The sequence below is a fragment of the Pristiophorus japonicus genome, chromosome 1, assembly GCF_044704955.1.
Source record: "Pristiophorus japonicus isolate sPriJap1 chromosome 1, sPriJap1.hap1, whole genome shotgun sequence".
Lineage (NCBI taxonomy): Eukaryota > Metazoa > Chordata > Chondrichthyes > Pristiophoridae > Pristiophorus > Pristiophorus japonicus.
In genome coordinates this window covers 124968726-124983635 of record NC_091977.1, presented here as the reverse complement: position 1 = coordinate 124983635, position 14910 = coordinate 124968726, and the positions used below count along the sequence as shown (strand labels likewise).

General features: G+C 44.3%; 1 protein-coding gene across 3 annotated transcripts in view; it reads left to right on the top strand.

Annotated features, from left to right (window-relative positions):
* mfsd3 (major facilitator superfamily domain containing 3) overlaps nucleotides 1-14910 on the top strand; it is a 99679-nt gene that overhangs the window by 38358 nt on the left and 46411 nt on the right. For all 3 annotated transcript variants that reach the window (XR_011593596.1, XM_070882874.1, XM_070882865.1), the window contains exon 5: nucleotides 11480-11589. Coding sequence is in view for 2 of the 3 variants with exons in the window: in XM_070882874.1 (XP_070738975.1) it covers nucleotides 11480-11589 (110 nt within the window). In the remaining variant the exon portion in view is untranslated. The remainder of the gene's footprint in view (nucleotides 1-11479; nucleotides 11590-14910) is intronic.

Sequence of the window (14910 nt, the reverse complement as noted above, 5' to 3'; positions counted from 1 at the left end):
ATGCTGACTTTTACCACCTGAATTTCTGATGTGCGTACCTACCAGACGAAACTCTGGACCAGCATTTCTCTTCCCAGCTCCACGTTCAGGTAAGTACCTTTTTAAAAAAAAAACATAACTTTTTGGTGACTCCCTCCAACAGTCCCTTTAAGGACTGCTGGTTCGGGCACATGTAGACTTGGTTATCCTGAACATAGGTTCAGGGCAGCCCATTTTTTGCAAAGGGGTTCCTGAACATGCTTTTGGCCCCATATTTGCATATGAAAAGGGTCTAATGCCTGTTTCAGGAGTGGGTCCTGGACACACATAATTAGCTTATCAGACATTTAGGTGGATGTTTTAAGCCTGTAAAATGGGTGCGGCATCAATGAATTTCGAGGCTATAAAGTCTACTCTATAATGTATTTACGTAGTAGTATTATTAAATCGAAAAATAAATGCAGTGGGATGCAAGGTTGTGGGTAAGGCTCAGAAATAAACTTTGAGTTTGACCTCAACCTAATTGTTTAGGAGCTGGGTATAGGAAGAAGAGAAGGATTGGAACAGAGATTAGACAGTTCCTCACTGGGAGCGAGTGAAAATCAATAAACATGTCATCCCAATTTCTTCCAATACACCTCATTGGAACTGGTTAGTGAATGGCACTGCCAGAGGCCTGGGAGAAAATTGCCTGCTGCACTCAGAAGCACTATGTGCAGTATTTGAATTTAATATAGAAAATGTCACCAATCCCGAGCACTAAGCAGAGTGAGCAAATGTACCTTTAAGTGAAAAACGTGCATTACAACTTTTACAAAAGGAAGCAGAGAAGATGGAAGTTTTAAAAAAATAGAAAGGGAGCCTAAGAAGGAATGGGGTGGATTAGCAAACATGACCAGCCAATGAAAAGAGATAAGCACTAATTCTCTAAATTAGATGTGAGGTTCAGTGATAAATGCTTACAAGGCAATGGTTAGACCAGAGTTCGAGTACTGTATGGCCTTTTAAGCACTTCATTATAGAAAGGACATTAAAGGCATAGCAGGAATACAGCATAGATTCATCAGAATTATACCAGGTTGAGAAACTTTAATTATGAGGAGAACTTAAAATGCAGGCACTATGGGGGCAAAGTTCGGTATCGGCCCATTTGGGGGCAGTAACCGAGGCTAGTCGGGACTTCCTGTGCCCGGCGTGGAAGTCCTGCCCAATTTCCGCTGCGGGCCGAAAATGGGTCGCTGCGCATGCCGATGACATCATCACCGGCGCAGTGACCCGGGGCGGGAGCGGGGTGCTGCTGGTTTGTGCCTTCGCTAACTCCCGCGCAATTTAGCAGGAGGTGCTAGCGCTCTCCCCCCCCCCCCCCCCCCCGCCAGGCGAGAAATCATTTGCGCCTCCCGTTAGCCCCCTCCCCGATATCTATTGTAACAGAGAGGGATAAGAGGAGAGACTTAATAAAGATTTTTGAAATGATAAAAGGCTTTGATCGGGTAATTAGGGAAAGACTGACATTTAGGACAGCGTAATTTATGAATGGTAGAAGAGGGAGGCCGGTAAGGAGCCCTTAATCATCTATACTCAAGGGAATATAAGCCTAGTCTGTACAAATAGTCCTCCATAATTTAACCTTTTTAGCCCTGGTATCATTCTGGTGAATCTGCGCTGTACCCCCTCCAAATCTAATATATCCTTCCTAAGGTGCGATGAACAGAACTGTAGTACTCTAAATGGGGGTCTAACCAGAACTTTATATAAATCTAACATAGCTTCCACCTCTTTGTATTCCAACCTTCTTGAGATAAAAGCCAACATTCTATTAGCCTTTAGACTTACCTTTTGTAGCTATCACTAGCATTTAGTGATTTCAGTACTTGGACTCCTAAATTTCTCTGTTTCCCCACAGTTCCTGATTTCTAGGAGGAACTTAAGAGTAGTAAGAGGGCTTGGCAATGGAGCACCTATAAACCTTGAGCCAAATTTGGAGATAGCTAGGCCAGTTACTCATCAGGTATGTTACAGCGTACAGCCAGCAGGTTTGAGGGCACGGAGATTACTATTGTACCGAGGAACCGTGGGGATGGGAGACTGTCGGGATCTGGTGATGAGGAAAGCATCAAAGGAAGAAATGAGGCAGTTGTTGAGGTCAACAGAGGCATTGATGTTAGCTTTGATTTAAGGGCCAAAGTGGAAAAGTGTGAGCATGAGCAGACTCGTATATTACCCTGCCCTGATGCCCTGCTGCTCACTGACTCCATGCTGAGGCCTTCTTTCAGGGTGAAATTCTTCTTCTTAGGAGTCCCTTGGAGTTGAGGATGACTTGCTTTCACACTAATGCTTCTCAGGTGACTGATGAGTCAATGCGGGACCCAGTCTCTGTCACAGGTGGGGCAGACGATGGTTGAAGAGGTGGGTGGGGTGCTTGGGTTGTCATGCGCTCCTTTCGCTGTTTGTGCTTGGCTTCCGTTTGCTCCAGGCGAAGAGACTCGAGGTGTTTGATGCCTTCCCGGATGCTTCTCCTCCATTTTGAGATGTCTTGGACCAGGGATTCCTAGGTATCGGTGGGGATGTTGCACTTTTTCAAGGAGGCTTTGAGGGTGTCCTTGAAGCATTTCCTCTGCACACCTGGGATTCGCTTGCCGTGTCGGAGCTCCGAGTAGAGTGCTTGTTTTCAGAATCTAGTATCGGGCATGCGGATGATGTGGCCCATCTATCGGAGCTGATCGAGCATGGTCAATGCTTCGATGCTGGTGATGTTGGCCTGAGTGAGAACACTGATGTTGGTGCACCTATCCTGCCAATGGCTTTGCAGGATCTTGCTGGTGCTACTTCTCCAGTGCTTTGAGGTGCCTGCTGTACATAGTCCATGGCATGTATGGATTCTTTAGCGCAGTCAAGACCACCTATTGCCCAAGCACCCAAGGTCCTACCCCACTGAGGGCCAAGAATGGCGAAGTACTCATCAAGGACAGAAAGGCAGTCAGTGCCCACTGGAAGCAACACTTCGAAGATCTCCTTAATCGAGAATCTGTCTTTGACGTGAGTGTCCTCGACTCCATCCCGCAGCATGCTACTCGCCACCACCTGAGCACAAGCCCAGCGCGGCATGAGGTTGAAAAGGCCATCCGACAACTGAAGAACAACAAGGCCTCAGGAGCAGATGGACTCCCCGCTGAAGCACTAAAGCATGGCGGAGAAGCACTATTGACGCAAATCCATGAACTCATTTCTCTTATTTGGACGGAGGAGAGCACGCCAGGGGATCTCGGAGGGTAAAACTATGGAGCATGCAGCTGACAACAATTATTCAGGAATTTTACTGTAAGGCTGTCATCAGTTCATCCATACATGTGATGTGGTGCTTCAAGATACTAATGGGATATTTAATAATTCAAGTTGTAGTATGAGTTTTGTTGTACCTGTGCTCTGTTTCATTCTATGATCAGCACTTAAGTGTCATGACTAATGGCTGCTGTAGTCTCCCTAGAGTCATCGTTCCATTCTTCATTGCTTTGCAAATATTGGTGATACAGGTGATTACTTGAAAATGAAGACAACCAGCAAACCTATGAGGAAGCAGACGTTGACTCGCATGATTCTGCGCTGGTGGCTCCACACCATGTCCCTGCTGAGATTCTTGAAAATCCTTTTGAGTCACATAGGATACACCATTGTGTATAGAGGCAACACGCTGGATGGGAACACTCTCTGGACTCTAGAATTGTTACATGTTGTGTGGAGGTCTTCTGTAAGGAGATGACGCAGCTCTGACGATGGCTCCCTGTGGTCATTAACGGGTAGTTATGCCTGCTACAGGAGACCAGCTTTGTAACAGAGTGGCAGAACTTGACTGTATACCACACGTGCCACTTGCCATCACATACCACCATTTCCTGCTCTTGCTGACCCTCCTCATCCAAGTCCATTGCCAGCAGGATGCTATCAAACCTAGAAAACAATTTAAATCAAATTTGAACCAATTCACCTTTAAATGGAAATTCCAGCTTCCTCACTGAGTAAGACCTGTTTTGTGCAAGATGTACACCAGTGATGCATTATTGCTGCAATATGGGGTGCTTTCCTCTTAAGTACCCAATCTACAGCTTAATTACCCCCATGGATGATTTGAGCATATTAGTGTCCACACTTCAAAGTCTCTATTCAGCATTTTGCAATTGCTGCCGGCATAAAGCTTTACATCAGCAGTAATTCTGGGCTCTTGGGTTGATTTTGCATTATCGGTGCTGCTTTTAGTTGAAGCTCTAACAGTGATTTTTGGACCCAGTGTTCACACAATGAGATGGAAGGGGGCAAGTAGCAGGGAAAGAGTAACAGTGCAGCTAGAATAAGAGGACATACCTGAAGAAAGAGAGGAAAGAGAATGAGTGACAGGATGAGTAAGCAAGGGATTGAGTTGGAGAGGATTGAAGAATGAAATAACTCGCACACTGACCAACAAGATTCCTAAATTCACTGCAGTAAATGGTATAAAAATATAGTTACCAAAATTGCTGGTGGCAAAAGGAGCATTTGTTCACAGATGCACAGAATTAATCAGGCTTCAAAAAATATCTTTAAATAAAACAAAAGCACAGATGTGCTATGTGTTCCTGAGTTGAATTGTTGATGGACATACAACCTAGATACCTTGACAAAAAGAGTGTCCTGCTTTTTATTACAGATTTTACTCCTGGGATTTTCTCCTGCTTTTGTTTGTTTGCTATCTTTGCAAAAGCCAGTTGAAAGGCTTATTTAATCTACTTGTTTTTGCAAATAAGGTGGCTAAAGAACGACTTTGAAACACAAATGTCAAAAAAATAGTTAGAAGTTGACTTGGGAGAAGGATATAATGTAATAATATCTAGAAGCTGCTCTTTGCAGACAACTCCAATAGGTTACACACTGCATCAAAGTTGATGCCAAGGATGATAAACAAGATCAGAAAAATGGTTTGATCTTTCATGTCATGACTGGCAGTAAATGTGCTATTTATTTCAATAGCTTTGTCAAAAGAGATGTGACACCCCTTTAAGCAATCGTCAGAGTTTTGACAAGTTTTTATTCAAATTCTGTGTAGCATATAGAAGGTAACTGGGTGCTCCAAGCAGTTTGGCTGATTGAAAGATTAACAACATTGTGGGTTATAGCTAATCATTTGTATATTTCCATCTCCTCCATTTGATGTTTGTGAAATTTCAAGAATGTTAGCAATACAGTGGCCCGGATTTTGTGGTCAGCGGCGTAGAAACAGTGCTCACCGCTGACCTTGAAAAAAGCTGCCCACAAAGATTTAGCAAGCTCCAGAGTGCAGACTTCCTCATTTTCAATGTCAGTTTGAATTTGGTGCCTTCTACAGGGAATCTGTGGCGTCCAGCAGCAGGGAGACTAAACAACCAGTCAGGTTGAAGAATTCTCATAGACAGCAAAGCAGGAAGTAAGAAACAGGGAATATAAATCACATTTAAATCATTGTACAGAAAGCAAAATAAAAATTGGGGCCTACAAATGGGGTTAAGGGGGAAACATAAATATCAGAACTAAAACGTTATAAAAATTAATTAATTAACTGCAATTTTTAAATGTTATTCTGAGGGACTGAGACTCCACACTGGTAAAATTAGTTTTTCAGGGTCCGAGAAGTTGTTCAGCAGTAATTATGACTTAGTATGACGTTAAAAACTCAGTTACTACTGATTGATAAAGTTAAGCCTTGTTCATTGTTCCTTACAGAGAGAATGTGTAAATAGTTGAAGTTCACGACAAATCAGTGATTTCTAAATTCAATCGGCGAAGACTGCAACAGCGCACCCTGTGGAGGAGCAGAGTATCACTGACAGCAACTTCTGGACTTCTGCGTTTAATTGTGCATGTGTGGACGTCAGAAGCTGCTGTCAGTTTTACACAGTAATAACGATGAGCGCTGACAGCCTCTGTGTTATTACAGATTCCAAGCTATTAATCTGTTTTTAAAATTTTTTTCAAAATATTCCTGATGTACTGAGAGTTATTAATTGCAAGCCAAGATCCTGCCTCATTTTCTTGCATGTCCCAGTGGACACTATACCTCTCAGCTTTCACAGTATACCAGCATTCCTGCACCTGACTTTGAAATGTCCTTGGGCGTGGTGTTAATTGTACCACTGACAGGCGAGTAGCTGAAAGCATTTATGCCCATGAAAGCCTTTCTCAGGGGTTAGTGCATCCAACTTCAACCAGCACCCCCGCACCCAGCCCTCCCAACTACAGATGGAGATTTCTGCTGAATAATGCTTTCTGTGATGGACTGCTACCAACCTAACAGTAACAGATGATTTACGTTCATCCCCTTCTCCGAACCGGTTGAGTCCCCCGCTGAGCCTCTTTGGCCTTGATGGTTTAGAGATTGCATTAGTTTGGGCTCTCTCTCCCTGCTGATCCTGCTTGCTGGCCCCACACTCCCTCGCTAAGATTGTTTGTGGTCCCTGATCTGTCACCTAAGTTGGATAGATTTTTGCTACATAAGGGTATTAAGGGATATGGAACCAAGGCGGGTAAATGGAGTTGAGATACTGATCTTCCATTATTTCATTGAATGGCGGCACAGGCTGGAGCAGCCGAATGTCCTACTCCTATTCCTATGTTGCCCTTTTCCAACTCCTTACCCTGGATCAAAGAGCGGTTATCAATCCCCTTTACAATCAATTACCTTTGTTCTTTAAGAGCTTTTGAGTCTTTAGAATGCTCAGTGTGGAACCCATGCTTGCTTTCAACTGTGATAGGCTCCATTGGGCCAATCGGGTCTTGTTCTGAGGAACGTCCGTCGGCACTCCTCCCAAACTTGCTGTGGACATAGTGGGCACTGGTGGAAGACTTGCCCACTCCTCTCCCCCCACCTCCCAAATCTGATTTCAGACTAAGTGTGCACAGAGGGGAAAACTGCCAGATCTGGGTTCCACCCCAAATTGTAGTCCCTGTTTGCAAACTGCATAATTTTCACCCTCCTGCAATTTAGGAATTTGGGCCCTGTCCCCGATTTGCATTCCCATCAACAATTCCCCACTCTGGATGGCTGATTTTTTTTGCCTCGTTACTGTCCTGTTTTTTTTTAAAACATTAACGCGGCAGTGGTGGGACAAAAATTAGGGAAAAAACACTGACTTACCGCTGGAAGTCCACCCATTCTGATTTTAAGGTGGTTCATGATTTAGGCAGCCAGCATTCTCACCAGAAACTGATGGGGAACTATTGGATAGAGGTCAACTGACAAAGTTAATGCACTTTTCATGTCAATCAGCACTGCCAATGTACTTCCGCAACCCAGCCACAAATTATGGGTGATACAGGTCAAGAGGTAGCCATTTGTAGCGCTACTTAATGGGATCATTAACTACAGTAATGGAAAGCTGACAGAAGATCTGGCAGTCATTTTTCGATCCTTAATGTTTGAATTTTAAGTCTCAAAGCTTCCGTAACTTCAACTGCATGTTGCTGGATATGCTGTTTGTACTTCTCCAACACTGAAATAAGCTGCTCCATTAATCCCCTGACTTTCCAGCTCTCCCCTTTAAGGACCTGCTGCAATCTCATGATCATTGTCTGTCCTGCTGGATTTCTTGGCCTCCCAAATTGGCCTAGAAACAGTGTGATTATTGCTGGTAGCTCACCTATTTAATGGTGATGAGGCCCGACCATGTTTTTCAGTGTTAATGAGGCTGTGAGCAGACAAAGGTCTCCTTCAGCTGGGCTACAGTTCAATAGGTTCTCTGGGACCTCAACCAAGCGGCCATTATTCATGTGTGTGTGCCTTGCCAGTGAGTGACAGCAGGCTGCTCAGTCACGAGAGGCATTACAGCCGAGTCTGTTGTCTTTGTCCATGTTGTCCACGCATGTGTACTTTCAGCAGGTGTCACTGGAACAGGATCTCTGGCCAATTTTCTGCTTTATAACCCAGCTGCACCAAGGCCAAGAGCGGCACTCCTTATGTCACTCCAGCTGAGATCAGCTAACCTCGCACAGACTCCAAGGATCAATCTGCGACATTCCTGGACTGTGCGGCATTGTTTTATTTTATCTTAATAGAAAATAAAACTAGTATAGATCTTTTATCTCAAAACCTTTTGAAAAAATTGCGTGGATTTTGGACTAGTGAAAAGAGGCAATTACATAGTTAGGGTGTGAATCATTCAGGTTATGTACTGTGGATTAAAATATCTGTTACAGAGTGAAACAGAACACAAATCTAAATACATGCTGCTATGTGATGGAGAGAGTTCCATTCATTGTGTTTGATAATAGATTTAAAAAAAAGATTTTTCAAACCATTGTAGTGTCTCGTTTGTTAACTTTTTTCATCCAGAAAATGAGGTCAGTGCATTATGTTTAGCAATACATAGATAACATCTTCACATCCAAACTGTTAGCAATGTACACACAGTAGTTCTGTGTCAAAATGAATCCAGCTTTACAGTTTAAACAGACATTTAGGCCAAGTAATTCGGGCACGAAATGCACAGCGCACATCCTCCAATATGGCGGGCAGGAAGTGCACACTCATTACACAACAGATGTGTGCTGCCCACCAAATTGGTAAAGGCCAAATAGTCCATGTGCAGGGCTCATGACTGAAACTGGCTGCACTCAGGAAAACCAGCTCTACTTCCTACCCAACAGACATTCCTTAAAGGACCACATGTTAGGCCACAACAAAGTAAGATTTTAAAATATTCAAACCACACATTCATGCACGAGGGCCATTCCCCCCCCCATCCCCCACCCCTCCCTTTTCTCGGCAAGCTGGATGCAGATTTGGGATTTGCAGCTTACTGGCTCAATAATCATGAGGTCTCGATATCAGGTGCGTCTTGAGCCATTTAGGTATAGGAATCATTCTGTCTCTGCCTCATATACAGGTTTGACCTCCAAAATTCAGAGTTCCAGATCCAGAATGTTCCGGAATCTGGACGGGGTCCATGGCGGGGTCGTCCGGAAACCGGAAAATGTTCCGATATCTGGACTCCCCCGCCTTGGCGAACCGACTTCGCCCTGCCACGACTTCGCCCCGGCCCCCCTCCCTCCCCTTTACCTTGGCTGCCCGACTCCCCCCCACCTACCTCAGGCCAGACAAGGAACTCCTCCACGGCGGTGGGGCCCCGCCCAATCAGGTCCTCGGCGGCGGGGCCTGCCCGAACATCTCGGCGGGGCCCCACGCAAACATCTGCTCGGTGGGGCCCCGCGAACATCTCGGCAACGGGGCCCCGCGAATATCTCGGCGACAGGCCCCTCGCAAACATCTGCTCGGTGGGGCCCCGCGAACATCTCGGCAACGGGGCCCCGCGAACATCTCGGCGACAGGCCCCGCGCAAACATCTGCTCGGTGGGGCCCCGCGAACATCTCGGCAACGGGGCCCCGCGAACATCTCGGCGACAGGCCCCTCGCAAACATCTGCTCGGTGGGGCCCCGCGAACATCTCGGCAACGGGGCCCCGCGAACATCTCGGCGACAGGCCCCGCGCAAACATCTGCTCGGTGGGGCCCCGCGAACATCTCGGCGACAGGCCCCGCGAACATCTCGGCGACAGGCCCCGCGCAAACATCTGCTCGGTGGGGCCCCGCGAACATCTCGGCAACGGGGCCCCGCGAACATCTCGGCGACAGGCCCCGCGCAAACATCTGCTCGGTGGGGCCCCGCGAACATCTCGGCAACGGGGCCCCGCGAACATCTCGGCGACAGGCCCCGCGCAAACATCTGCTCGGTGGGGCCCCGCGAACATCTCGGCAACGGGGCCCTGCGAACATCTCGGCGACAGGCCCCGCGCAAACATCTGCTCGGTGGGGCCCCGCGAACATCTCGGCGACAGGCCCCTCGCAAACATCTGCTCGGTGGGGCCCCGCGAACATCTCGGCGACAGGCCCTGCGCAAACATCTGCTCGGCGGCGGGCCCCGCGAACATCTCGGCGACGGGCCCCGCGAACATCTCAGCGACGGGCCCGCGAACATTTCGGCGACGGGGCCCCGCGAACATCTCGGCGACAGGCCCCGCGCAAACATCTGCTCGGCGGCGGGCCCCGCGAACATCTCGGCGACAGGCCCCGCGCAAACATCTGCTCGGCGGCGGGCCCCGCGAACATCTCGGCGACGGGCCCCGCGCAAACATCTGCTCGGCGGCGGGCCCCGCGAACATCTCGGCGACAGGCCCCGCGCAAACAACTCCACGGTGGCGAGGCCCCACCTGAACACTTCCACGGTGGCGAGGCCCCACCCGGCGACCCAAACAGCTCATCGGCGAGCACCCCCCCTTTCTGACGTTCTGGATTCAGGACGCTGCACCTGTACCAAACATGAGCTTGCTCGCATTTCTAGGCCATTGAGTTTCGATCCTTAACATTTGAATTTTTGTAATCCTGGTGCCATGGAACTGTTTCCCAGTGTGAATCACTAGGGGAGAAGGAGAGAAAATCTTAAAAAAAAAGTTTGAAAAATGCTTCTGGTTGGTATCTTGCCTTTTTATTCCACATTATTTGTCATGCTCTTCCTCACTCTCCTTCCATATCTATCTCTTTTAAGTGCAATGGGATTTTCCAACCAAATAAATTAATTGAAAATGGTGCTATTAATGTTCAACCTGTGCATTGTTATAGATTGATAACATTTGATGCATTCATGTAAAGAATGTTGCTTAAACTGTTTAGTAATTTGTAAAGAGCAATATAGTACACAATATTAAATCATAATGTATTTTGCTGTTGGTAATGACAAATTGCTATAATTTAAATCCTACCATGTATAATATTCCATTTGATTTAGAGGCTTACCTTTGATTTTTTTTTGTGTTCCCATTATGAATGATTTGGTACACAACTCTGACTAAACAATTTTCCTTAAAATAGTCTAAACTTCAGAAAAAAGGCCTTTGTGCCTGACACCTGGAAATAGTCCTGCAATGTTTGATAGCAAATAAGATACCAATAAGAACAAGTTATTAATTGGAAGTTCCATATGGTTATTGTGGTGTAATAGTTAATGCCAGATTAAGTTTGTCACTCAATTTCTCTAATCATAAGTAAAGATAATAGTAAGACAAGAATGGAAACATTTGTTACATTTTCTTTTAAAAGCTTCCATATTTTTCTTTTTTGTTGCAACAGAAATGCTGCTGCTGGGCGTTCAGGTTTTCATGAAACGTAATCCCTTCCCCATGTATGACAATACATTAATCAGACCTTTATTATAGTTTGAATTTAATTGGATAAATTCCTGAATCACTTCCCAGTTTTGTAATGAAATTAGTGGTTTGTGTTTTTTTGCTTTTGAACATCAGCAGCAAAAATTCCAGATTTGAATATTTTTGGACTTCTGCTCAAAGCAGATCCAGGTGTTTGCTTCGAGGCGATATTCCTGACTATATTTTTTTAATATGTCATAGTAGAAGAGGTTTCTTATCATGCTTCCTCCCCTTGTTATGTCACAACACATCAATAAAATGTCAGAAAGTTTCAATTTCAATTTATTTTGTATTTGTCCTAGGTGCAGCTGTGCTAAGTATTATTTTACAACATTTTCTCAGTGGATTGATAACAACATTGACATTTAGTATCATGATGCTGTGCACCCAGAAGGCTGAGGAAAGAATACAGGTAAAATTGCAGTATTTTTGTGGCATAGTCATTATTTTACCAACCTGATATTCAGTGTCAGTTAGGCTTTCCTACATGTGAAAGTTAGAGTAGGTGATCCTCATTACTCTTATAGTGTCATCTGGTCCTTGAGACATACTTTCGATTAAACTATTATTTTTAACATTCCAATTTTTTTCTGTCATAATAATCAATGTTATAAGAACGAGTTGTTAAAAATAAACGCATATTTAAAGTTGCACAACTGACCGATTTGGAAATGGTCGTAATCCACTGGATTTGAATCTCAAATTATATATACATTCCAGCTGTCTATTATGCAAAAAGTGCAGCTTTTTGGTAGGGGAACAGGTTCAGAAGGTTTTTCAAGACTTTTACCATCTGAGTTTGTACCTTTCCCACTGTCATCAAGTTTTGTTGTACAAATGGCCATCTTCTACAACCACTGTTAAATGCAGCAACTTCCTTATGCTACTGCCGTTATATTTAGTCTTTCCTTTCCCATTTTTCTGCTTCCAGCATTTTTACTTTAATTTATAGTTTTTGACACAAATATTTAAAATCCTAGGGATGTATTTACATATGTTCTGCGCATGCTGTATATATGGTTTTACTGGATTTTTTGGGACAGAAATGCAAGTAAATGCTGAGAATAGCGATGCTGTTGCAGTATTGCCAAGTCTCACAATTTCACAGTGTAATGATGTTACACTCACGATGGAATGCCTAAATCTTGCAATCTTTCTGTGGTTTTTTTTGCGCAAGCGCAAGTTGGTGTTCATACTAAGATTTAGGCATCTCTGAAGGTTGTTTGGCTCTAATTGTTAGCAGCAGTGTTGAAGTACAGTATGGCCAGATTGTTACATAGAAACACTGATACTTTACCACACATAGGGGCCAAAATTCAGGACCACCAGAAGGTTGGTGCACCTACCTTTTTTTTGAAATTTTTGCTGCTGGGAGTGTTGAGGCGGCCTTTCCATCGATTTTCGGGACTTTGTATTTTTTTTTAAAAGTTGGAACAGAAGTCGGTCATAGTGGGGGCAGAAGTGTGGTGGTAAGTCATGCTGAGGGACGGAATTTGGGGCGGGATCGAGACTCCACCGCTGTCACTCAGCGGTAGTGACGTCATAGCGTGTATTTGTTCAATTGGTCTGCCATTTCTTTGTTCCCCATTATAAATTCACCTGATTCTGACTGCACTAATCTTTTTCTCTTTACATATCTATAGAAGTTTTTGCAGTCAGTTTTTATGTTGCCAGCAAGCTTCCTCTCATACTCTATTTTCCCCCTCCTAATTAATCCCTTTGTCCTCCTCTATTGAATTCTAAATTTCTGCCAGTCCTCTGGTTTGCTCCTTTTTCTGGCCAATTTATATGCCTTTTCCTTGAATTTAACACTATCCTTAATTTCCCTTGAGCCACTTTCCCCATTTTATTTTTACTCCAGACCGGATGTACAATTGTGAAATTCATCCATGTGATCTTTAAATGTTTGCCATTGCCTATCCACCGTCAACCCTTTAAATATCATTCGCCAGTCTATTCTAGCCAGTTCACGTCTCATAACATTGAAGTTACCTTTCCCTAAGTTCAGGACCCTAGTCTCTGAATTAACTGTGTCACTCTCCATCTTAATAAAGAATTCTACCATATTATGGTCACTCTTCCCCAAGGGGCCTCGCACAACAAGATTGCTAATTAGTCCTTGTCTCCGTAATGCCAATTATATCATATTCGTAATAGCTGCCTGCGCAGTTAATTTGTCCACCTTATTACGAATACTCCTCGCATTGAGGCACACAGCCTTCAGGCTTGTCTTTTTAACACACTTTGCCCCTTTAGAATTTTGCTGTAATGTGGCCCTTTTTGATTTTTGCCTTGGGTTTCTCTGCCCTCCACTTTTACTTTTCTCCTTTCTATTTTTTGCTTCTGCCCCCATTCTACTTCCCTCTCTCTCCCTGCATAAGTTCCCATCCCCCTGCCATTACGGTACGCCAATGTCATACATTTAAAATTCTCATCCTTGTTTTCAAATTCTTACATGTTGTTAGAAATAGCCACGTTTAAGGCTATCTCTGGTCACTTTAATAATCAGGATCGACTGTAATGCCAATCTAGTGGATATGTTGTGTTTAATCAGAGTTTAAGACGGAATATAACACTTTAGTTATATAGCAAAAATATATAACTGTAACAGGTAGTTGATATCAATTTTGATTGGACAAACATCTGGCGCACGTGAGCTGTTCTCTGGCTTGCAGTCTCTTTCTCTGTCTAGAGCTTCCTTCGGTAAAGCATGGGACCACTCATGGGAAGTGTATTCAACCAACTCAACTTCTGTTCCTCTCTCCCCTCACACCATCTATGAGAGCAACCTTGAAGAGGCTACCTTTATTCTATTTTTAGGGGTGGGCCTTACCTGGGATATTGACAAGACCTTTTGACCTATAGAGGTTTCCCATAAAACTTAATATCCAATAAGGCTTCTAGTCCTTTGTCTCGATTTCTCAAAACAAAGCCCGCCCTAAAGATGTCTTACGATTTTGACCACATGTCACTCTGTTTACACTAACCCAGGGTTTCTTCCTGTGAAAATCGTTTCATCTCTCTTGTCCCTATTCTCTCAGGTACAATCAATACAAAGCCTTCACTCTGCCCTTTGAACTATGAGGCCCAAACCAGAAAACTGCTCGTTATCTCCTTTACGACGTAGCAACATGTTTACGTTAACTCTCTCAACTTCCATCCATTCTAATTCTTTCTGAAACAAATTGTCATAAAGATACAAAAACAAAACTAAAGCTTTAACTTGAAAACTACAGATAATAGTTGTCATAGTGCTAAATGCTATAACATCTGGAAAGACTATGTTCTTATGTAATTAAGGACAGTCAGCATGGATTTGTTAAGGAAAGATCGTGTCTGACTAACTTGATTGAATTTTTCGAGGAGGTAACCAGGAGGGTTGATGAGGGTAGTGCGTATGATGTAGTCTACATGGATTTTAACAAAGCTTTTGATATGGTCCCACATGGCAGACTGGTCACAAAAGTAAAAGCCCATAGGATCCAGGGCAAAGTGGCAAGTTGGATCCAAAATTGGCTCAGAGGCAGGAAATAAAGGGTACGTTGATAGGTGTATTTGTGACTGGAAGGCTGTATCCAGTGGGGTTCCATAGGGCTCAGTGCTGGGTCCCTTGCTTTTTGTGGTATATATCAATGACTTGGACTTGAATGTTGGAGGGTATGATTAAGAATTTTGCAGATGACACTAAAATAGGCTGTGTGGTTGATAATGAAGAAGAAAGCTGCAGACTGCA